General features: G+C 34.5%; 1 protein-coding gene across 1 annotated transcript; it reads left to right on the plus strand.

The window, feature by feature from the left end:
* The first annotated feature begins 18,348 nt into the window (after window positions 1–18,348).
* LOC129883509 (uncharacterized) lies at window positions 18,349–19,251 on the plus strand. Its single transcript, XM_055958153.1, has one exon. The coding sequence runs from the start codon at window positions 18,349–18,351 to the stop codon at window positions 19,249–19,251; it is 903 nt and encodes a 300-aa protein (XP_055814128.1).
* The last annotated feature ends 6,243 nt before the right edge of the window (window positions 19,252–25,494 follow it).

The following is a 25,494-nucleotide window of genomic DNA, read 5'->3' on the forward strand; positions in this document are numbered from 1 at the left end:
TGAACAAGGTCACAGTAAAGAAAAAGTGTCCTCTCCCCAGGATGGATGATTTGTTTGACCAACTCAAAGGTGCCTCTTATTTTTCAAAGATAGACCTCAGATCAGGTTACCATTAGTTGAAAGTGAAGAATGTGATATCCTAAAATATCCTTTCGAACCTGTTATGGTCATTTTGAGTTCTTGGTCATGTCCTTTGGGTTGACTAATGCACCTGCATCCTTTATGGATCTCATGAATCAGGTGTTCAATCTGTAACTTGATATGTCTGTGATAACATGCCTATTGTAGCGACCCTCCAGGGAGGATGCTACTACTTTTTTAAAAAAACGTATATAAAGCTCGTGACACACAAAAAAAAAGCTAAAGGTGTAAGTTTTTTTTTGCTAGTTTAAAAATTCTTTGATTCCAATTAAATCAAATAAAAGCCCCAACTTAGGATGGGGCGACGTTTCAAAATAATTTAAGAAACTAACTTACGAGACATTCATGTATTATTCCTTATCACTACAATTCATGCTATAAATTATTATCAACAAATAAGTATACAAGGTTAGCTAACTCATGCGTCATCCAAATATTTCGACTCCGAAGGTAATTTAGTATATCAGACTTGGTAATTTACATGCCCCAAAATAACCAAACAAGCAAACCAACTTTAAGTTACAATCCATGGTGTTATGACTGGGTCAACCCTCACAAATAAATACATAAATACATATACACAAGCACCCAATAGATCATATGTATGTCCCAACATATTATAAAATATAGATGCATATATACAAATATGATCTTCCTTTAAGCTCCTAAAAACTTTATCTCCAATGGCCAACCTCAAGCATCTTCTCGGACATTTCCTACGATACAAACAACTATCGCTAAGCATAAAGCTTAGTGGTGCAAAAATACAAGTTTGAAGCCTTTAGGTTCTCCACCATATCCTTTTCAAGTCATGAGCGGCACCAATGTACAATAATAATTAAACCAAGCCAACAACTATATCACGAGTATCAAGTTCTAAATGTAAAAGCTTAAGTGTAAATAATTCATAGAAGTACATTTACATGATTTAGCACCAAGTTTCGCCTAATATGTACGTCATGCCGTCACACCAACATGATCAAGTATCAAAAAGGACCGGAGCCCTGTATAAAGAAGGGTAAAGACCCAATAATCAAGAGAACCAAGAACCATATTAAAAATGGCTTCCTAATTCGTACTTAAAATGGACAACTTCCATACTTAAGATGAACTAAAAATCCATAATCAAGATGGCAAAGGGTCCGAAACAAGAGGCATGCCAATAGTGACAAAGTCACAGCCACAAGAAGGACAAGGTCCACAAGAATGCCAAGTGATCGAGCAATCCGTACAAGTGGGCGAGTTAAGCAAGTGTCTTGCAAATTTCCAAAGATACCAACATGACAAGACAAATTTCAAGACAATAGCAACCATACCAAGATAGGCTTTCAATATACTAGTAGGAAACAAGAGTTTATACACAAACCTCAGCCTTTTAGAATACCACAATCCAATACGACTTCAGGAGTTCAAACCGTAGACCAACCCGTGTCCCAAGTTCCTCAATTTGTACACGATATAAACAACCTTGAAAATACCATTAAATGCCCTCTTTAATTCCTAGCATATAATATTGACATAAAACAAGATTTCTCATTAAAAATAAGCCTAGAATATTTCCACCCAAACTATGTTACTAAAACAGTAAATTCGGAAAGCCAAACACTTCAGGTTGTATCTAACTTTTGGAATTGAAAATGGCAAAACTGGTCTTTATTCACTCGTGAAACTTTTAGACCTATGTATTAAGTTTTCAACCCAAAATAAATCAATTCAAAAAACTATTTTGTACAAAAAGATTTCATCCAAATACTAACAGCTACTTAAAAATAAGAATCTGGACAACCACACTTGTCCGATTGTATCTAATTTTGCAAACTGAAAACGGCAAAAGTGGACTTTATTCCCTTCACAAAACATTTAGATCTATGTCTTAAGTTTCCAATCCAAAAGAAATAAACACAAAACTCATTTTGTACAAAAAGATATCATCAACGCACTAATGGCAGTATCCTCCAAAAACGGGTTTGCAAACAAAGTTTATTCCCCCAATTTCGACAACAACTACTTATCAACAACATCAACAACAATATCAATAATCATTATACATCATAACTTAACTAATTCTACTCATTTAATCCAACCAAAATAGCCCCTAATCCATAAGTCTCAACAAAGCAACAAATAAGTTCACAACGCTACTTCCTCTATTTTAATCCATTAAATCTCTAAACAAGCTTGTTAACAAGAAAAAGAACCTCAATCTTACCTTAGGTGTGCAACAACTACAACAACACACTCTTTACTAGCTGATTTTTATCTCAAAGTGAAGATAACATAACGTGCAATGCCTTTCTCTTCACGAGCTTCAGAATTCGGGACTCGGATTTGGGTAGAAAATGGCTTCTTAGCCTAAAAGCTCTCTCTTTCCCTCTTTCTCTATGATGTTATAGAAAGTTATGGTCTACAATGGAAGAGATAAGCTGAACTTATCCTTTAAATGTTAAAGAAAATGGGCCTGACCTGACTTGGATTCGGGTTGGGCCCAAGATCAACACCTTGCTTGACCTTTCTACGCTAAAATATCCATAACTTTTTATTCCAATGTCGCATATAAGCCCACGACCTATGTTTGGAAACGTATTTCAATTATCTAAAACTTTTATTTTATAAGATTTCCTAAATTTCCAAATTCTAATGGGTTTATGGCCTCCCTAAGTTCGATCACCTGAAAACGTAGCTAAACAAAAAAATACTGTTTTCCCCATAACAAAATTCGAGTCAGTAGCAGTTGATCATATCATTAAGAAATAACCATTTTAATGCGAAAATTATCTTAAATAATTTGGGGCATTACTCTTATCACCTTAGAGTTGTCCTCCAAACTCTAAAAGATAAGGAATTGTATGCAAAATTCTCCAAATGTGAATTATGGATTGCATCAATGGCTTTTCTAGGCCACATTATATCTGGAGATGGTATTCGTGGTTGATACCTAGAAAATTAAAGTAGTGAAGAATTGGCCCACACCCACATCCCCAATAAATATAAGAAGCTTCTTGGGTTTGGCTGGCTATTACCGAAGGTTTGTAGAGGGATTTTCATCCATATCATCCCATTGACTAAGCTGACCCAAAAGAAGGCTAAGTTCCAATGGTCCTATGCTAGTAAGGAGAGTTTCCAGAAATTGAAGAACAAATTGACCACTGCTCTTGTTTGACTTTGCCTGATGAAACAGAGATTTTTCTAATCTATTATGATGCATCTAGAGTTGGTTTGGTTGTGTGTTTATGCAGAGGGGAAAAGTGATAGCTTTTGCTTCTAAACAACTTAAGAAACATCAGATAAATTACCGAACTCATGACATTGAACTGGCAAATATGGTATTTGCTCTTAAAATTTGGCGCCATTATTTGTATGGAGTGCATGTTGATGTGTTCACCGATCACAAGAGCCTGTAATATATTTTCAGTCAGAGAGAGCTCAACCTAAGGCAAAGGAGATGGATAGAGTTGCTCAAGGATTATGACATGAGCATTCTCTACCATTCAGGTAAACATAATGTTATTGCAAATGCTCTTAGCAGCAGGTTCTCTATGGGTAGCACTGCCCATATAGAGGAGGGAAAGAAAGCATTGGCTAAATAGGTGCATAGATTGGCTCGATTAGGAATTCAGCTTGAGGAGAATAATGAAGGTGGATTTAATGTTCAGAATGGTTCTGCATCATCCCTTATGGTAGAGGTGAAAGAAAGGCAAGATCAAGTTTCTGTCCTTCTTTAGTTGAAGGAAGTTGTCCATAAACAAAAGGTAATGATTTTCTCTAAAGAGGGAGATGGTGTGTTGAGATACCAAAATAGATTGTGTGTCCCAATTGTTGATGATGTCCAAGAAAGTCTTATGGCCAAAGCTCATAGTTTTAGATACTATATTCATCCTGGTTCTAAAAAGATGTACCATGACTTGAGAGAAGTCTATTTGTGGAGTAGAATGAAGAGAGCTATTGTTGAGTTTGTTTCCAAGTTCCCAAATTGTCAACAGGTTAAAGTTGAGCATCAAAGGCCATGTTGGCTGGCTCAGAATATAGAGATTCCATAGTGGAAGTGGGAGATGATTAATATGGACTTTGATACAGGTTTGCCAAGGTCCTGTAAGCAGCATGATTTAATTTAGGTGATTGTGGATAGGATGACTAAATCAGCCCACTTCTTGGCACTTAAGACTATTGACACCGCAGAGGACTACGCAAGATTGTACATTCGGGATATTATCAGATTGCATGGAGTTTCCTTGTCTATTATCTCAAATAGAGGAGTCCAGTTCACCTCTCAATTTTGGAGGTCTTTCTAGAAAGGATTGGGTTCGAAGGTGAATCTTAGTACAACCTTTTATCCCAAGACAGATGGCTAGGCAGAACGCACCATTCAGATATTAAAGGATATGTTGAGGGCATGTGTACTTGACTTCAAAGGGAATTGGGATGACCACTTACCTCTCATTGATTTTGTGTACAACAATAGCTATCATGCAAGTATTTAGATGGCTCTCTATGAAGCTTTGTATGGTAGGAGATATAAATCACCAATTGAGTGGTTTGAAGTTGGTAAAAGTTAGTTGATTGGGCCCGATCTTGTTCCCAAGTTATGGAGAATGTGAAGGTTATTCGAGAGTGGCTGAAGGCAGCCCAAAGCCGCCAGAAATCGTATATTGATGTGAGAAGGAGAGACTTAGAGTTTGAGGTAAATAATTGGGTGTACCTGAAAGTTTCACCCATGAAAGGTGTCATGAGGTTTGGGAAGAAGGGAAAGCTTAGTCCCCAATACATTGGTCCTTACTAGATTGTGATTAGGATTGGAAGTGTCGCTTATGAGTTTGAGTTACCTTATGAGTTAGCCACTATTCATCTGGTATTTCACATCTCGATGTTAAAAAAGTATTTGGGAGACCCGTTATTGGTAGTCCCCATTGATAGTATTTGAGTTAGAGATAACCTATCCTATGAAGAAATTCTGGTTCAAATTCTTGATAGTCAGGTTCGCAAATTAATAATCAAAGAGATACCCTCGGTCACAGTCTTATGGAGAAATCAATTTGTTAAGAAAGTCACATGAAAAGATGAGGATGATATGAAAGCTAAATACCCACATCCATTCGTGCCTAATGATGAGAATGATGAAGGTAATGTCTCTGCTCTTGACTTGAACTGATTTGTGTATTCTTGAGTCTGAATAGTTGATTGTCTAGATTGTATGATTTGATTAATTAATCGATTTGATTGATTCTCGATTGTTATTCATGTCTCGATTCCATTTCTAATAGCTCTTCATTCGAGAATGAATGATTTCAAGGGGGAGAAAATGTTACACCTAGTAAAATTATTAAAATACTCCTAGACTGAAGAACGCTCGCACAATGCATCATCCTTAATTTTGTGATCAATCCGAGGCCGAAATATCGATCAAGGGGAAAATCATGTGGGGCAGTGGTCTCAGTTTAATTTTAAGCCAACCGAATCAAAAGATAATTTTTTGGGACAAAAATGCAATTCAAGAGAAATGCGCGCCAAGTCCATATCGCAGACTTGGTCAATCTTGGTTCAAAAAACACCGTTGAAAATTTTCAAAAAAATTGGCCTATGAGGGAACAAGTCCGCGTCGCGCACTTGTTCCCGCATAGGCCAATTTTTCTACCTATTTTTAATTTTAAGGAGGGGCATTTCGGTCTTTTATCCACCCTTTTAATACTTAACCCATGACTGATATAGGCCATTTTCGATCTTAAAAGGCTTTCTAAACATTCCTAAGTCCATTCTACGCATTCTAACTAAAGACCTAGGGCTAAGAACTGGAGAAAAGGCTAGGGTTTAAGATATTGAAGTGATTTCTTACCAGATTAATTGTCTTGTACTCATTCTAGGTAGGTAAGGATAAACTAAAGCATGGACGTTATTCTTCCATGTGACCCATGATTGTGATATGTTGATTTGTGAATTAATTGAGTCCCCACGATTGTGAAAGGCTGAATTATGAATGAAATGAGTCCCCATGATTGTGTTTCTTGAGAATTTTCTTTAAACTTAATATATTTTTATATAATATTGTGTAATTGATGATTTTTATGAACTTATTCTTGAAAAAATAATTTTGACTATTTACTTTATAAACCCTCATAATATTTTGACTAATATTGGATGAATATGATTAAGGATTGGGTCTATAGCTTTAAACTTGTGAATGTATGATTGTGATTGGTATGTGAGCATGATGATAGTCTTTGCATCTTCATTATTGAACTAAATCGAATGGTCTCAACTAAATGTTTTCATAAATGAATAATTTGGGAATGATTAGAAGATTGATTGTCTGAAAGGATTTATTGAATAGAACTGATGAACTGATAAAAGTCCATATGAGACTTATTGATTGGTTTGATTGGACGATTGATTGTCTGAAAGGACTGATTTGATAAAACCGACGAAATGATAAAGTGCATATGAGACTTGTTCATTGGTTGGTTGGGATTTATTTTCTTATGAGCATTGAGTCTCGGGAGGAGCATCGAGCACCGAATTGGGTAAGAGTAAGTAATATCTCAAACCCAATAACTACGTAGCCAGTGTAGGAGAGGATTGAACCGTTAAAGTCGGATGTTTCTCATTATTTTAATATACTAAAAAGATAAGACTTGATTGGATCCTTGATTGGATGATTCGTTCTTTACCCTGACAAAGTACTGGAAAGTTGTGGCAATATTAACGGACTTGTTGTATGATCACTGGTTCATAAGTGATTGTTGTCGGATAAGAAAAACTCCCATATAACACTTGATAGTACTCTGATTTGATTGGATTGCATCGGATTGGATTAGATTAGCTCAGATTGGATTGGATTATATAGGATTGGTCTCTGTCTAAACCTTACTCTTGCTTTGTACTTATGACATCCTGATTGAATTCCTTATCTGTCTGATTGCGATATCTGAACTAGTATTATTCTACCTTATGAATATTTCATTTTATCATATTACATACTCGTACATTCCACGTACTGACGTCTATTTGGGCCTGTATCATTTTATGATGTAGAGACAGGTACTATAGATCATCAACAGGCGCTTCGTTGAGGATTTATTCATACTCAGCTGATTAGTGAGTCCTCCCTGCTTTCGAAGGATACCACTCATTTATGATCTAGCTTTAGAATTTAGATTTTCACTTTTATTTGATTTGAGGTATTTATGAACCTGTCATTGGTACCACTTAGACAGTTGATAAAAGCTTCATAGACTAGATTGTTTACTTGTTGATTTGAGATTGTCTCTTGGCTAGTTTTATTCGTACTAGTCTTGTTTATTGGATTAGACAGATTGTTGGACTTTGGCCTTATTCCATAAGTATTTATTTGATCATCTTGATGAGATAAGTCTTTCGTTGATAGAGAGTTGATTGAATGATTGTGTGAGCAGGCCAAGTGGTTCACTTGGGGACTACCAATAGTCTCTAAGTGTTGGTCATGCCTAGGGTACCCTCCTGGGTTGTGAAGTCAACATTACTACATATTAAATATGACATACTAACTAGCATAAACAAACAGAAACAAATTATCTAGATTATAATAGGCTTATCACTGATCATTTTTCCTTCAGAGATTTCAAAAAGATCAGGTACATCTAGATGCATGGGCTCAATATTATCTTTAGAGATAAAATTTGCTTTTTCATTATTATCCACCCTATGTATAGGCTCAACATTCTCTTCAGAGGTAAAGTTTTCTCTAGATTATTCTCACTTTTTTTCAAGGATGCCTGATAGAGCTGAACCAGACACTTTGAGGATCGATAGGTACGTGACCAGTATCCCAGTCCTCCACATCTATGAAATACACTTTTTGAATTTCTCTTTTGTGTAGCTTCCAATTTTTCACCTTTCTTTTTATACTGCTGGTCATGTTTTGCTGCAAGACGATCATCATGATTATAATTTCTTTTACAATCATGGCCACGATCATGACTAGGGCCACGACCTTTTTCTTGTTGGTGATAATTTATTTGATTCACTTCGGGAAGTGTCATAGAACTAATGGCCAGACTTTCATGATTTTTCATCAATAGATCATTATGTTGTTCAATAATAAGAAAATATGAAAGTTATTTAGAATATTTTTTAAGATATATTTCACGATATTGCTGCTGTAGGAGCATATTTGAGGGAGGGAATGTGGCGTATGTTTTCTCAAGCTTAGCATGCTCAGTGACCTTTTTCTCTGCATAAATTTAACCGTGATATAATTCTATACATAGAAGAATTATATATTTAGTTATAATTTTAAAGTCTAGTTACCTCAAATTGAACCGATCATGACGTGTCTGTGGAAGAATGACCAACTTCAGATGGTTATAACTATCTTTCAAATTATTCCACAGTATAAGGGAGTCTTTAATGCTAAGGTAATGCATTTTCAACACCTCGTCGAGATAATGAAGGAGAAATATCATAGCTTTGGCATGATTTTGGCTAGATGTCCGGTTATTATCTTTGATGGTGTCTATAAAATCCATCAAATCCAAGTGAATTTCAACATCTAGTGCCCATGACGAGTAACTTTGTCCGATATATCTAGGAAAATAAATTCAAATTTAAAAATATTAGACATTTTATAAAAATACATTTTTTTACCCTTTTTAATGTTTAAAATAGCTTAAAATGATGGAGTCTCATGCTGATAACATGTTATGAAAGAAAAGACTATAAAGTAAATACACCATAGAAAAATTATAGAGAGGGATTGATATCTTATTCACTTCAAACTGATTATCCAAATTAACATAAATGACTTCCTATTTATAGAAAAATTGAAGCTTCTAGCAATGCTTCTTATAGAAAACTACTTGCAGAACTGCTTGTAAGCTGCTTAAGAAACCTGAACTTATAAGCCCTTTTTAGCTTATTTTGGTGCTTGGCTACCAATTTAAAATGTTAAATTTAAGCCATAAAGTTCTTAAAGTCACCCAAAAATAAAAAGTTGGAAATCCTAACTTTTTTTTGGAGGTCTTAAAGTCATTTTCTTTGACCATGGAAATTACTTTTATATTCCTTATATTGGCATATCCAAAATCTACCAAAATAGTTAGTGACCATCAGATCTTTACGCTTTGTTATTGATTTTTACTTTTTCCAACCAGATCGATCTCTACTTCTCGGCTCCACCCACCGGGCCTCGGCCGGACGATTTTCCTTTGACGGCGTCGGTAAATCAGACTACCGGATACACATATTTCGTGTCATGTAGATTTGGGACAAACGCTGTTGGTAGTTGAGGTAAGGAGAACAAATCAAAGCTAATTGCAAAGGTGGAGAAGGCAAACGAGAGGAGGAGGAGGATTATGAAAGGGAGGAAGAGATGAAGGGTGGGATACTTTCGGCGAAGAGGCGATGGAAATAAGGGTATTTTAGTCATTTTGACAGAAAATAAGTGCTTAACAGCACTTATTTGCCAAACACATCAACAACTTATTTTTAGCATAAACACTTTTGTCCAAACACTCAACTGCTTATTTATAAAAATAACTTTCAGCACTTAAAAGTTCTGAAAGCACTTCATACATAAAAATTACTTTTTTAAGCTCATCCAAATGGGCTCTAAGTTGTTTAAGGAACCTGCTTGTAGAGCTGTTTATAGGAGTAATAAATTGACATCCACAATTAATGTATTCATAACACGTGATTAGTTTTTTGTTTTTTGAATTTTAAACAAATAAAAAAACTATATGATATTTTTTGAATTGATAATCGTGTTAATTCAAAGTCCAAAAATATTTGTTAGTGTCTCCTATATTCTAAACGGCTCCGGTGTATTTGAGTTTTAAATATCTGTGTTTAAATTTATGAATATGATTGTTCAAATGACATTTCTTATTTAAAAAAATGACTTAAGATATATACATAACTAATTGTGAAACATAAACTAAGCTTAATTAAGAATTCAAAAAGTAGCTATTTTCCCATTTCTCACTCAAATACATCCATTGCACACCAATCATAAAACACAATCATTACAAAATTGGAACCAAGACTGTGACCATGCAAAACTTAGAAATCCGAGGCAATACGTAAGGACAACTTTTTGTCTTGTCATTTTAGGCTTTGTAAAAGTCTACGGGGTAATAATGTATTTATTATTACCAAAAAAAATGTATTTATTGCTTCCACCGTCTGGTTTCATATAGCATAGATAAAATTGAGGGTGAAAGTTCAAATCTTGGTTAATTTGGAACTTCCACCGTCTGGTTTTGGATCAAATTTTGAGAGTAAAAGTTCAAATCTTAATGGTAAATTTGAATATAATTTTTTTAAAAAAAATTACTTAAAAATGTATTTTAAATTATTATGATTTATAATTTTAAAATATTTAAATAGCATATGAATTGATTGTGTTTACAGAAAAAATCGTTTAATTGTTAGAATTTGATATAATTTTCTTTTCCATTTTTCTCGATGTGATGGCGTTCTTGTTTTTTAGTCTGCATGGTACAAATGTCAACAAATCTCAAAGAAAAAAACTAATCTATGTAATTATTAGAGTTACCCAACTTGATTACGACACATAATATCCCATTATTGACATGACATTATCATTCTACTAATTATGATCATCATTTTCTTTTTTCCATTCAAATAGAAAAGAATACTATTTATATTGTTCTTAAAAAGTTATTTTGCACTACAAATTTGAAAGAATGTTTCCATAGTAGTTCACTCAACTTTTAAAAGAAAATAAGATAAAAAGAATCTATTTGATACTAAAATTGAGTTTAAAATGTATTATATTAAAATCAATAATTGTCAACCTAGAAATATTGTTTGATCAAGTCATATTTGAGCATGCAAAATGTTTAATATAATGAATTTTGTACAAATTAGAAAATTAAATATTGATTATAAATTAGGTATAAGAAATCTGTCATTTTGTTTGATGGGCGGGGAGGGGGGATGCAATGATAAATGTCTACAAAAGAAGCTAATCATGTCGGCGAACTTTTGACTATAGAAGTTATTCTCTATTATGCTACAATAAATCAACATGCTTATAATGTCAACAATAGTGAGTGGTTAATTTGTCGGATATGTTACGAATAGTTTTCTTTCTCTAATTTCAATCAAATATCTTTCTCTAATTATATGCAAGTGACTTGCATAATCTCAAGTAGCTCATAAGTCCAACTTGTTTTTCTCATAATATATTTCTTTAGACCACAATTAGATGAGAAATTTCAAATAATCATTAATCTCTAGTTTTTCATAGCTAGTTCTTTTTCCCCGTCATGATCATACTTGTATTACAAAATACGAAATGTAATAAATTTTTGTTTGACCAGAGGCGTTAGGTTGGTGTTGGGGCCTATCGGCGCTTTAATATAACTTTCATTAATTGTGATTTATCATTTGGCTTCGTCCTGTGGCCAAAAGGATATTTTATAGAACAAGAAGTTGGTATGATTAATTTTATTTATGTTATTTAACTCGGATCTAGAATTTTCATTCAAAAAAAATTTAAAATATTTGAAAAATAAAATTATAGTACATCAAATTTAACATAAAAATATATTACTGAGATTTAAACTTAAAACTTTAAAATATTATATTGTTTTGATCACTTCAATCAATGAAACCTTTATGGATACTTTTGTTCGACCCTCTATGACATGTCATCATCAGACTTTATCCCAATGCCACGTGTCTACTCTACAAGCAACCATGTGCATAACTTATTTTTTATTTTCCCATATACACCTATACCATAAGTAAATACATTAGTTTATATAAATCAAGAAAGTTTTTTTTTAATAATATCCTTAGTATTAAATAACTATATAAAATAATAATAATTAAATTTAGAGTAACAAAACATCATTATTTTAACAAAATTAGTTTTATAAAATATATATTTAATTGAAAGTACTTGTCAGGTCAATATAAGTCGGTTAATATGAGACATGGGGAGTATATATATAATGCCACACAATATGAAACTCATCGAAAATTTTAACAGTGAATAACAGGTACTTGTCCTATAATAGCTAAAATTGTCCAACGACCATCTATATCGCTTTTTGCTTAAGACTATTTAGACAAGTGAAAAGAACGAGTCACCAAATGACAGTTTACGCGGTTTATGCATGCTAAAAAGTTGAAATTGGAAAACGACATGCAAAAGTCATATGAAATCTTCTTCTCTTCCTTAATTATATTCCAACTGTTCCTCTAAAGAAAGAATTCTCCTCAATATTATAAGCTTAATTGTACATTTTTTCGCTAATTGATCAAAGGATTCTCCAACTTTACTGCTTTCACACAATATATGTCTTTGCATGATGCCGATTAAGTCAATATTGGATCAGGATCTAAAACTACAAGAAGGCCGAATATAATACCTAGAGGGGAAAAAATGTATTTTAGTATTTGCCACCCGTTGACGAGCAGAATAATATACTACAATTATTATTCAATCCATTTTAATTTTATACGGCGGTGATTGGGCATATGGTTTCTTTTCTTGATATTAAAAAGGAAAGATTCTTGTATGTATACAAAAAAAACTATCGTCGAATTTATGTTCTTTAACCTGTCATAAAATTCATGTGGATATATAAGCGTATACATGTAGAGTTTAAAAGTCTTTTTTTGTTAAAGAAGTTTAAAATTAAAGAGGAAAATTAGGAAAACTTTCAGGAATATATATAGAAGAAACAGACAATATATATCCGCAGTAAGCTATAGTAACTATTTACAATCTGTAGCAAAAAACAATTACAACGCGTGTACACACAGGAGTGGAGCTACATACAATCCAGGGGTTTATCCGAACCTTCTTCATTGGAAAATTACACTGTACATATAGCATTAATTTTTGCGTTTATACATATATGTAACAAGTGATGAACCCCCTCAACATAAACTAAAGGCTTGGTTCAGTAGTAAAAGGGATTCATGATGTGCACGGCTTTGTTGGTTCAAATCCGAGTAACAACTTTATTTTACAGATTTTACTAGATACTACAATATTGAGCAATAAATTTCTTTTTTTATATTTTGTAAATTAAGTAAAACTTATAACTTTCTTTCAGTTTGCATAATTAAAATTAAAAAAAATACATTTTCTCATACTCATTTTAAGTCAAACGTTTAATTTATATTTGATTATGAAATAAGATTGGATTTGGAAGGCTCAGATCCTTCTACTTTAGAAAATAATGTGCCTTTAAGGTGCAAATCAAGAATTTAAAAAAATTCATATCATTAAACTTTTTTTAATTATTGATCTTATTTCAATAGTTTTTTTTTCTTGATAGTATAATCTTCTATATTTCTTATTTAGTTGCATTGTAGAATTGTTTGTTCTACTTCGCTCTATTCATCCATCCTTATAATGATCTTCTCCCGTATTTCTTTTGTTGGACGTCCGTATATCACTACTAGAAAAGAGACCTATGGCAACAACAGCTAAACCATTTCAATAGACCTATTGCAATGGTTTAGGGGACCGCTACATCTGCTCGTGTAGCAATAGATCTATTGCGGCGGTTTTGTGCAACGCTTGTCAAGTCGTTGCAATAGATAGTCTATTGCAACAGTTAACCAATTGTGGTCATAGGCCATTATATTGCAATGGTTATTCCGACTAATACAACGATTCAAAACCGTTGTAATATCATTTATGTCACGATATATTGTGGCTATTGCAACGGTTTTTTGATGCTATAGTGACGGTTCATATTACATATTGCCACAAATATAAGGAGCTACTACAATAGTTTGATGAGACTATTGCAACGCTTTATGAAATCTGGTACAACGGCTTTATAGAGTATCAATGTACCCTTAAATAGTTATTTTTACCTATATAGTCATGAATACACAGAAACTTAGATGAATTAAGAAAAAATAATACTAATCAAAAAGAATAATAATCCAAAATATCCAACTAATTTTATCCATATATATAATTATAATACAACTCAAGGCTCAACATATATAAATTTGCAATGTCTATCAAAAGAGAAAAAATTCTTCAAACATCTGAAGGTCTATCAACAGTCAATCAATACTGGATTCTTAATCCGTTTGGATTTGGATCAACCAATCTCTGCATAAATGATTAAAAAGAATATATTATGACATAGCCAAAAATTGATGTAGACATTATATACATTAGTGACAGGAAGATGTAAAAATTATGAATTTAACTTTTTCGATACAGTTAAATTCCTCATGCTCTGAAAGTGCTTTGCTTCTTCAATACTGATAATGAAAAGTAAAAAAAATCATGAGGAGATGTGAAGAAGAAAGAATTTATATCTCCAATAGTTAAACTAACTGAATGGAGAAAAAGAAGATATGGTAATGCAGAAATTAGAAAAATTCCGACGTTAAACTAACTTTTTAGCAACTTAAATTTCCACATTAAAGAAGAAATTTCATCCTACTTTTTTTTTTTTATCTATATTAATTTACAACACCAACAACAAGAAGCATGATCCCAAGCACAAGTTCCATAATCACTCTTCTCAAGTTTCCATCAGTCAAGAGTAGGACAAATGAAATGCCTATCTATTCTTTCAATAATGACAATTTTTCCATCTATAAACGTAGTACCTTGAGTTGTTCCACTTACTCTTTCAATCTCTGAGTACTCACAAATGAGTATTAAAATGAACAAATAAATTCACACTAACACTCCCTTATGCAAAAAGAAAGAATCCGTTTTTTTTTAAATTGAAAAAAATAAAAAAACGTAAGCTTAATATTTCTTATTTAATGTTTCATACATTAGTAATCTTGATCATGCATACAAGAATGCACCGATAAAGAAATTTGTTCTGGAGATTTTTTTGTAGAAAATCTATGAATGTATACAACTATGGTGATATACTAATGTACTCGTGCAATAAATACTTAGACAGTTTGGTGATCCATTAACATTGAGACTCTGTCTAAATAGTTATAGCTCTAAATAATTATTTTCAAAATTTGTTTTGTACCATGTAATTACATTTCACATAGTATTGAAGAAGTTAAAATTCTATGACGATCTACTAAATTCAAGCTAGCTAAAATTTGATGGTATAATGGCAAAATAAGATTTTGAAGAAAACACTTATCACTGCGAGTACATTTTTACTTAATCTACCTTGTTAAATTGGTCTCTTTCTATAGAGAAAACTACACTAATAATCTATAACTACGTAGATGCTCTTTGCTAATTAGAGTAGACAGTTTTCGAGACATCTGTTATTACATCAATTTGATGAACAAGCTATTCTACATGGAACAAAGAGATACAAAGTCATCCTAAGACCTTGAATTTTTTCTAGCTAAAATGAGTAACATAAAGAAACTCGACATGAATATGCTATAAGACAAATTTCTACCCCTGAAATCTACTAGCCATTGAGTCTAAAAGCATGATCTCCAAGTGTGCAACATAAACAGAACCACACAATCATAAAGAGAAGTGTACAGACCAATATTTTCTTAAAACTAATCAGTTTAAACAAAGATGTTGGTCACATAATTGCTAAATGAAAAACAATGACAAATTGATCAAAAACGACATTAATATCTTTTTGAGTATTTGAATCCTCTTAGTCTCACCACAAGAAATAAGACTTATTGTGGCGAGATTTAGTGGGGATCCTACTTGTTGCTACAAAAGCTTCATATTCAGTAGGGACATAAATGGTCGTTCCAAAATATTTAGCTTCAGTGGTGACTTATTTTGTGTCGCTGCAATAGTTGTTACTAATTCCCAAATTATAAAGTCCCGCTAAAATAAAATTTGGGCGCCAAATATTTAGTAGAAAATTTTGAAATGTCGCCTCAAATAAGATTTTGTAGCGACCTAGTCGCCGCTAATGTTAATCCAACTAAATTAAATTTAAAAGAAAAATAAACTAAAAAATCAGGAAAATTTTGGAAAGCTTCGAGATATTAAAAGAACATCTCTTAGCTAAGCTAAACAAAATGCCATTCTCATCAGCTCTTGCACAAAGCTAAAGAAAAAAATGGATATTATATAGATTTGGGGAAAGGGATCGGAGGAAAGAAAAACAAAGACAACACTGCTAATAGAGATTCCTCTTTGCTCGATTTATAGGAACAAGTAGTGTCGATCTGTTGGTGAAATATATATGAATAGGGTTCCTTTTTGCTGAATATTCTTCAATTTTTGACTAATATGGTTCTATAAAGTATGTATTTCATCAGGTATGTGTTCAAATCCCTTTCTAGATTTATGTATTTTAAGATTTCACATGTAATTTCTATAACCCACTTGAATTTTGTAGGAATGGGTTCTCTAAAGTCAAAGGAGAAGGAAGAGAGTTCCTAGTTTGAAAATCAATGTGAGCGTAAGAAGTTCGAAGTTCTAAAGGATTGAAGCAGTTCGCCCATTTGAAATTTTGAAAATCAGTTCGAGGTAAGTTAAAAGCTGAAAGTTCTAAAGATGTTTTTGTATTTTGTATTCTCGATCTTGCGAGGTAAACTAGAAGTCGAAATTCTGTATTCTCATTTATATTTTGTATTTTGTATTCTCGATATCCTCTGTGTGGGTGTTTCTATGTCTATTGATGGAAGTTCTGCATTTGGATTGCACATTGGAAAATCTATCTTGAAATCGGGAGTCTCTTCGTTGTTTACATCTTTATCTCTTCATGGATTTGTGGTTTTGACTAGTTAAAGAATTGAAACCTTTGTTAGAGAAAGAAGTATTCACAATTTTTTTTACAGAGATTAATTTTTTTATACTTTGTGCAGTTCTGTCTAGTTAGCTGATCAATCGATTCTCTTTATTTGACGTTTTATTTTCTGGAGATGTGTAGAGTCGATAAGACTCACTGTAAATAGCCGCAGAATGTATGAAGAATTCTAGTATCTGTACTTATCTTTCATGAGCTCTAGAAAGATATGATAATACTTAAAAATTATAGGAATAACAATAACCGTATAATTATATAATTTGGAGGAGAGATATGAGATTGACATTATTGTGCAGTAGATAGTTGATAAATTAAGAATTTGGTGCTATTAGAATGTGAAAAGAGAAGATTATAAATTATAGATTGGTCTATTATGTGAAAAAAGTTTTTTCCTAGTAGACGCTCCATCTGTATTTTTGATTAAAACAACTACGTAAACTATGAGTGCATCAGAAAAGTGCTACTAATACGAACAAATTCATTACCTATTGCTTAGAAAAGGCCATGAGATCATCCGAGTTGAACTTTTTATTACCTGCATTGTACTGCTTCAGTTCTACAGAGTGTTTCAGGTTATTGTGTGATGTTGTTGTTGGATATTGTTATTGGATGTTGCAGCTCTAAATTGTACAAGGAGCTGCAGTTCTGTATTAATTGCTGCAGCATCTTGCAGGTTTGTGCTGCAGCTCTGCAGTGTTTCTGTAGTTGGTGATCTTATCCACAATATTTTCTCCTAGGTGGTTTAGTCACAACTTGCAGCTTCTATAGATTTGCAATGTACCTGCACAGTAGTAGATAATAGAGAACAATGGATCCTAGGTAGCTAAGCATATATGAGAGGACTTCTCTCGATACAAAGTATCTAGGAAAATCATAAAATAAGGGAGACTCTCTCCTTTACAATATAAACCTAAATAAGGATTCTTCAAAGAGGCTATAACTTCAAGGAAATACATAACCCCAAAAAAGAAAGAAAGAAGAGAGAACACAAAAAAAGAAAGAAACAAAAGAAAATTAGAAGAAGAGCTCATGGTGCTTCCTCTTGAGATAGTCTGCAGCTCATTTAAGGTGGTTCTTTGATCCTCTTCATCTTTTGCCTTCTGAAACTTGACATTCCAGTTTGTCTAGTATGTAGTACCCTCTTGTCTCCTTAGGAAATTGCTGAAAATTATAGATTTGATACAACCTGTCAACCATATGGATGTGCTTGGAAAGAGTGTCTGTAGCAAAGCACAGTAAGTGCCATTGCATATGAGGCTCAATAGCATAGTTGAATATTTACTTATACTTTACTAGATAATCACTGTAAACACAGTAAGTTGTGCTAGTCACAATCATATGTGATCTACGCTCTCTTTTTATTATTAGCATTTAATTGTGAGAATTTCCAATTTCTAGTCACAATCTCATTATTGATATTTTTCTGTAAAGTTATTTCTCAGTACTTCTCTGTCCAATATTTATCATTATGAATAATTGAATTAATTAACTTATTTATTTTTTTATTAAAATAGGAATGGATAAAAATTGGTTGAATATTAGGAATAGAGTTGACCAAAAATATAGAGACAGAGTAGAAGGTTTTCTTAATTGGGCATTCAGTCAACCCAAGGTGAACACTATGATTCGATGTCCTTGTAAAGGATGTATGAACACTGTGTTCAAGCTAATAATTGATATAAGAGTAGACTTATTGAAGAAGGGATTTTGGGATTCTTATAAGGTGTGGGACTTGCATGGAGAAGTGTTGGTTAGAGTTGAAAATTCTAATGTCGCACTTAATGATGAAATAGAAGTTGATAGCGCTGAAGAGGATGACATTACTCAAATGATCCATGATGCTTGTGGATATATGAATCTGGATAATAATGCTACTTATTCGGAGGGAAATGAAGAGACAAATATGCATGCTACAAAGTTCTACAAATTGTTAGAAGATGGTAAGACAGAACTTTATCCTGGTTGCACAAAAGTCTCAAAGTTGTCTTTTGTTGTTAAATTACTTCACTTGAAGTCACTTAACCATTGGAGCAAAAAATCGATGGATGAGTTATTAAGGTTCTTTAAAGAAGTTCTTCCCGAGGAATCATTTGTACCTAGTTCTTTTTATGAAGCAAAGAAAGTTCTTCGTGACCTAGGATTGGGATATACCAAAATAGATGCATGCCAGAATGATTGTATTTTATATTGGAGCGATTATGTCAATGCTCAATCATGTCCTAAGTGTGGCAAGTCTAGATGGAAGTCAGTAAAACTCAAAGGCAAGAAAGTAGCTCATAAAGTGTTGCAATATTTTCCAATCAAACCAAGGCTTCAAAGATTATACATGGCAAAAGAGACATCAAAGAAGATGAGGTGGCACAAGGAGAATAATATTAATGACGGTGTCATGCATCATCCATCTGACTCAATAGAATGAAAATCTCTCAATGAGCATCATCCTACTTTTTTAGCTGAGTTAAGAAATGTTTGATTAGATTTAGCAAATGATGGGTTTCAACCTTTTGGGAATATGAGTTCCAATCATAGTATATGGAATGTCGTTCTAGTTACATATAATTTTCCACCATGGGATTGCATGAAAGATCCATATTTCATGATGACACTTCTTATTCCAGGACCTAAGTCTCCAGGGAATGATATTGATGTATATTTACAACCAATGATTGATGAGTTGAAAGAATTATGGGATGGGGTGGAAACTTATGATGCACACTCAAAATCTAATTTTCTTATGCGTGTGGCTCTGCTGTGGACGATTAATGACTTTCCAGCATATGGAAACCTTTCAGGATGGTCAACCAAAGGCAAGCTTGCATGCCCCTGTTGCCATAAAGACACAATCAATTTCCTTATGCAACAAATTGTGTTATATGGGGAATAATTTCTTCCTTCCCATGAACCATCCATGGTGTAAAAATAGGATGTTATTTGATGGGAAAGTGGAAATGGGGATCGCACCTAGCCCTTTAACAGGTGATGAAGCACTTACACAATTACATGAGTTGGGCAATTTGAGTTTTGGTAAAGTGCAAAAGCGAAAGCGTAATGTTTCTAACAATGCTTATAATTGGAAGAAGAAAAGTATATTTTTTCAATTGCCTTATTGGAAGAGTCTTAAGTTAAGACATAACCTTGATGTGATGCACATAGAAAGAAATGTGTCCGACAATATTTTATCAACTGTGATGAGTGTGGTTGGTATGACAAAGGACACATTGAAAAGTAGATATGATTTGGTGGACCTTGGTATTAGGCAAGGGTTTCATCCAATTGAGGACAGGGATAATATTTTATTGCCGGCAGCTTGCTATGCATTGTCCCCTCAAGAGAAGTTGAAGTTATGCGATTTCTTAGCTAATTTCAAGGTTCCAGATGCCTTTTCATCAAATATTTCAAGGTGTGTTAATGTACTTGAAAATAAAATACATGGATTGAAGTGTCATGATCATCGTGTATTATTACAAGATATTTTACCCGTAGCTATACGTGGTTTGTTACCTAAGGAAGTGTGTGAACCAATTATAGTCTTAGGTAAATTTTTCAAGAATCTATATGCTAAGTGCCTAAAAATTGAAGATCTTGATATCCTAGAAGCTAAAATTCCTATCATATTATGCAAACTTCAAATAGTTTTTCCTCCTGCATTTTTTAATGTCATGATTCATTTGCCAATACACTTGGCAAGAGAGGCAAAACTTGGTGGACCAGTTCAATACCGGGATATGTACCCTATTGAGAGGTAACATCTTATTCTATATATTGAAAACCAATATTTTTAAACTGTCATATTCTATAAATCTATTAATGAGAAATCTATAGTAGGTATTTGCGAACACTTAAGGGAGATGTTCGCAACCCAGGTCGTCCAGAAGGTTCAATTGCTGAAGGTCATATGGCAAGGGAAAACCTTACGTTTTACTCACGATATTTAAAAAATATCTCAACCAAGTTCAATCAACCAACAAGAAATGATGATGGATTTGAATTACATGGTAGGATGTCTATATTTAAATTAAGTGGTCAAACAAAAGGGGCTTCAGTGCGAAAGAAACTACCTCATTATGAATTCAACCAAACATGTATGTATGTTCTTCAAAATTGCGAAGAGGTTACAAAATTCATGGAGTAAGTCTCTTATTAATTCAAATATAATTTCACATTAAGATAATTTAAGTAATCTTAACTAACACAAAATGTAGGGAATATATGAGAGAGATTGAAATACAAGGTTTAACGAGATCTCATGGGATGCATAATAATGAGTTTATTGATTGGTTTTATGCACGTGTAAGTGTTCACTAAAACAACACTTTACTATTAGTGTTGGCATGTCAATATGAACAAATCTTATTTGTTTTTATACATATTTGTACTATTTGCACAAGGACGCACAACAGATGAGCTCATAAGCTTAGCCATCGGTCCAGAACCATTGGTGCATCGATATTCAATATTTATGGTGAATGGATTTAGGTTTCAAACAAAAGAACTTGTGAAAAAAATACAAAATAGTGGAGTACTTGTTAGGGGAGATGATACAGACTCTAATAAGGAGTATTATGGTGTATTGGAGGACAATTATGAGTTGCGTTATATGGGAAACAGAAAAGTTTATCTATTCAAGTGTCATTGGTGGGATGTGGCTCGCCTAGGAAGAGGATATAAGATTGACAGTTATGGGTTTACAAGTGTGAATACTCATTGTGCTTTGAATACAAATGAGCCATTTGTGCTGGCATCTCAATCTAAATAAGTTTTTTTACTTGAATGACACGATTGATAAAGATTGGCTCGTTGTTGTAAAGAAAAATCCTCGTGACCTTTTCAATATTCTTGAAGTTGAAGAAGAATTAATAAATGAAGAAGTTTATCAATAAGAGGAAGTGGAATGTAATATCTTGAGTATTAATGACCAAGAAATTGATATTGCGGTGTCTTTACATAGGGATGATATTGAACCACAAACTGTTTTGCGTACCAATGATGAAGAAAATTAGGAGGATGATTTTATTAATGACAATAATATAGATGTATCTAAAAATGAAGAAAGCGAAGAAGAGTTAATTAATGATAATGATGGAGATGACAATGATACATCCTTTTGAAGATTGCTTAATAGAGACAACTGTATATCTGTCTACATCTTGTTTTGATAAGTTTTTTGTATTTTATTTTAATTAGGTTGACATAAAATTAATTCATAACGCTAGCACAGGAGATTATCCACGATATCCGAAAGCCTGTTATTGGCAACAACGTGGTTATCAAGTTAGACATGGCCAAAGCATATGATAGAGTCTCCTGGTCCTATACTTGTCTGGTACTGAGAAGGATGGGCTTCGGTGAGACCTTTATTGATATGATTTGGCGAATCATGTCTAACAACTGGTACTCTGTTATCGTTAATGGGTCTAGACATAGTTTTTTCCACTCCACTAGAGGGCTCAAACAGGGTGATCCTCTTTCTCCCACCTTATTTATTTTGGGAGCGAAGGTGCTGTCAAGAATGTTGAATTGTCTTCATAGTTACCACTTCTACCGTGGTTTTCATATGGAGAAAAGAGGCCCACAGATTAATCATTTGAGTTTTGCGGATGACATTATCATCTTTTCCTCCGGAAGGAGGGAAATTCTTCAGATTATCATGAAGACCTTGACTCTGTATGAAAAGACATCGGGGCAGCTTATAAACAAGAATAAGAGCCACTTCATGATGCATCCCAGTGCGCTCTAAGACAATGTGGAAATGGTGAAACAGGTTACGGGTTTCACTCAGAAGCATAGTCCCATTACCTACTTAGGATGCCCTCTGTACATTGGCAGGCAGAGAGTCATGTACTACACGGACATGGTCTCTAAGGTTGTCAACAGAATTAGAGGGTGGCACTCCAAAATTCTCAGCTACGGCGGTAGAGCTACACTCGTGAGATACGTACTTCAGTCGCTCCCCGTTCACCTTCTTTCGGCCATTACTCCCCCCCGTACCACTCTCAAACAGATTGAGAGAGTCACTGCTGATTTTTTCTGGGGGTGGAAGGATAACAAGAAAAAATACCATTGGGCTTCATGGAAAAAACTTTGTTACCCTTATGACGAAGGAGGTATTGGGTTAAGGAGAACTATAGATGTGTGCAAATCTCTCCAGTTAAAGCAATGGTGGATCTTTAGAGCTAAACCAACGTTGTGGGGTGAGTTCCTTAGAGCCAAATACTGTCAGAGAGCCAACCCCATCATCAAAAAATTCCATTCTGGCCAGTCGCTTGTGTGGAAACACATGATGCACAACAAACACATTGCCGAACCTCACATTCAATGGAGGATTCACTCGGGTTCATGTTGTTTTTGGTGGGACGGTTGGCTAGGTATCGGACCCTTAGCCAACTATAGGCAGGAGTTGGGAAGAGCAAGCAATGCTAGGGTGGCTGATTTTCTTATAGATGGGCAATGGAACATCGATATGCTAAATCAATTGGCACCAGCGCAACTAGTTCCTCTCATCACTTCTTCCACACTTCAGCTGCAAGGAAACACACCGGACCAGGCTATTTGGAAGCTGAATACCAATGGGAACTTCACATGCTCCTCGGCATGGCAGCTTGTGAGGGAACATAGGACCAAGACACTTTCCGACCATTACACTTGGCACAAAAACATCCCCTTTAAATGCTCTTTTTTGTTGTGGAGGGCTTTTAGAGGCAAGCTGCCAATGGAGGAAAAGATCATTGCATTCGGTCATGTTTCCACTCCATGCTATTGCTGCCACAGTCCAGGTCCAGACACCATAGAGCACATTTTCAACATGGGCCACTTCGCTATGAATATTTGGCGCTACTTCTCTGACTCCCTAGGCATAAAGCATGAAGCCACACCCCTCAAACCTCTTGTTATGAGCTGGTGGCTTCATAAGTACCGCACAGAAGCTCACAAACTTATCCTTCACTCCACCCCAATATTTATATGTTGGAATTTGTGGAAGAATAGGTGCGCGAGCAAATACGGGGGAAAGATTTCTAGCCTGGCGAGAGTGAAATTTGCCATTTTCAAAGACATCTCTAATCTACTTAGAGTCGCGTACCCCTATATCCATTGGCCTTCGAACTGGATCCACACTATTTCCTGCATAGATAAGTGTGCTCATGAAATGAAGATCACCCAAGTCTCGTGGACTAAACCACAACTCGGTTTCGTTAAGCTGAACACTAACGGAAGCGCGTTGGGTAATCCGGGGGCAATTGGGGGGTGGCATCTTAAGAGATCATATGGGTAGATTCATCTTCACCTACACCATACCGTTAGGGGAGGGAACCAACAATCAAGCCGAACTAGAGGCAGCAGTTTATGGGCTTAAATGGTGCATTCAACAGGGCTTTCAACACGTTATCCTAGAAGTCGACTCAGAGTTGATCACTAAATGGATCAATCATCAGACGAAACCTCCATGGAGCCTTCACCGGGTAACTCATGACCTTGTTGTTATTTCCGAATTATTTGTTTTCTTTTCTTGCAGGCATGTATACAGGGAGGCAAACTTCACTGCGGATGCTCTCTCCAAGCACAGTCACACTCTTACCACTCCAGGCCACTACACCACCCTCCAACAGCTACCTCGGGGTACACGAGGATACTACATGCTAGATAGAGCCGGCCTACCTAGCTTTAGACGGAGGAAGACCAAAAGGATTAAGAAGCCTCCATGATCTACTACTTATGTTGCAGCATTGGATTGAGTGCCCAATTGCAGTGTTTGTCTCCATGTTATATTTTTAGCCATGTTATTTGATGATCCTCGCTGACGCTAAAATTTTGTTGTATATAGCTTTTATGAGGATTCATCCCCAGTTTTATTTAGATTTTTCCTTTATTTTATGTAAAGGGCGAGTCTCCCTTATTTATGCTTTCCTAGTTTCTTTGTATCGAGAGAAGTCCTCTTCTTTAGGTGCATAGTTTCTAGGTTTCCTTTTCGTGTCCTTGTATCGGGGATGAGTTGACTGACCTTAGTAGGATGGCCGACTTATGAACCACCATAGGATTGGAGGTTAGGTTTATGTCCCCCTCCGTGTATTTTTCTGTTTTATGTATAATAAGGCTTGGGGGTGTGCGGCTCAACCCCTGGCTGTGCACGAGAGGTGGGAGCCTCATATAGGGTCTGTTCCCGTTAAAAAAAAATAGAATCAGCATTTTAAGTTTAATCAATGTGTTATATTTCCATTAATGAGACTATAGTTGTTAGCAAAATATCGCACATTTTTTTTAATTTATTAATCTAATACGCTATTTTATGAATTGATGTTTTCTTTAGCTAGTAGACATATGTTTTATCATCTTTAATTTCTGAATCTTATGCTTCTCCTTTTTAGTCATGTTGCAGGAAATGAAAGGAACTGGATGAGGTAAAAGTGGAAGAGGTTGTATAAGAACTGGATGTGGAAATTTTTAAGAATGAGAAAGTCTTGCTGGAACCGCATCTCAGCCACAAATACCACCAAGGCAAGGACCTCTACAGACAGAACAATCATCTAACCCAAGGCAAGGACCTCAGCAGATAAGCCAAATATCAAATGACCCTATCCAAAGAACATCTCCAGAGACACAATCATCCAGAACTCTAGAAGAAAGTATACGCCCCTCCCTGGAGGTTGAAACTGGTGCATGTTAGTCC

This window comes from Solanum dulcamara, chromosome 3, assembly GCF_947179165.1.
Source record: "Solanum dulcamara chromosome 3, daSolDulc1.2, whole genome shotgun sequence".
NCBI classification, from domain to species: Eukaryota; Viridiplantae; Streptophyta; class Magnoliopsida; order Solanales; family Solanaceae; genus Solanum; species Solanum dulcamara.

What these genes read in the sequence shown, in the direction of transcription:
- LOC129883509 (XM_055958153.1), top strand. Translation starts at nt 18,349, where the DNA reads ATGGATAAAAATTGGTTGAATATTAGGAATAGAGTTGACCAAAAATAT.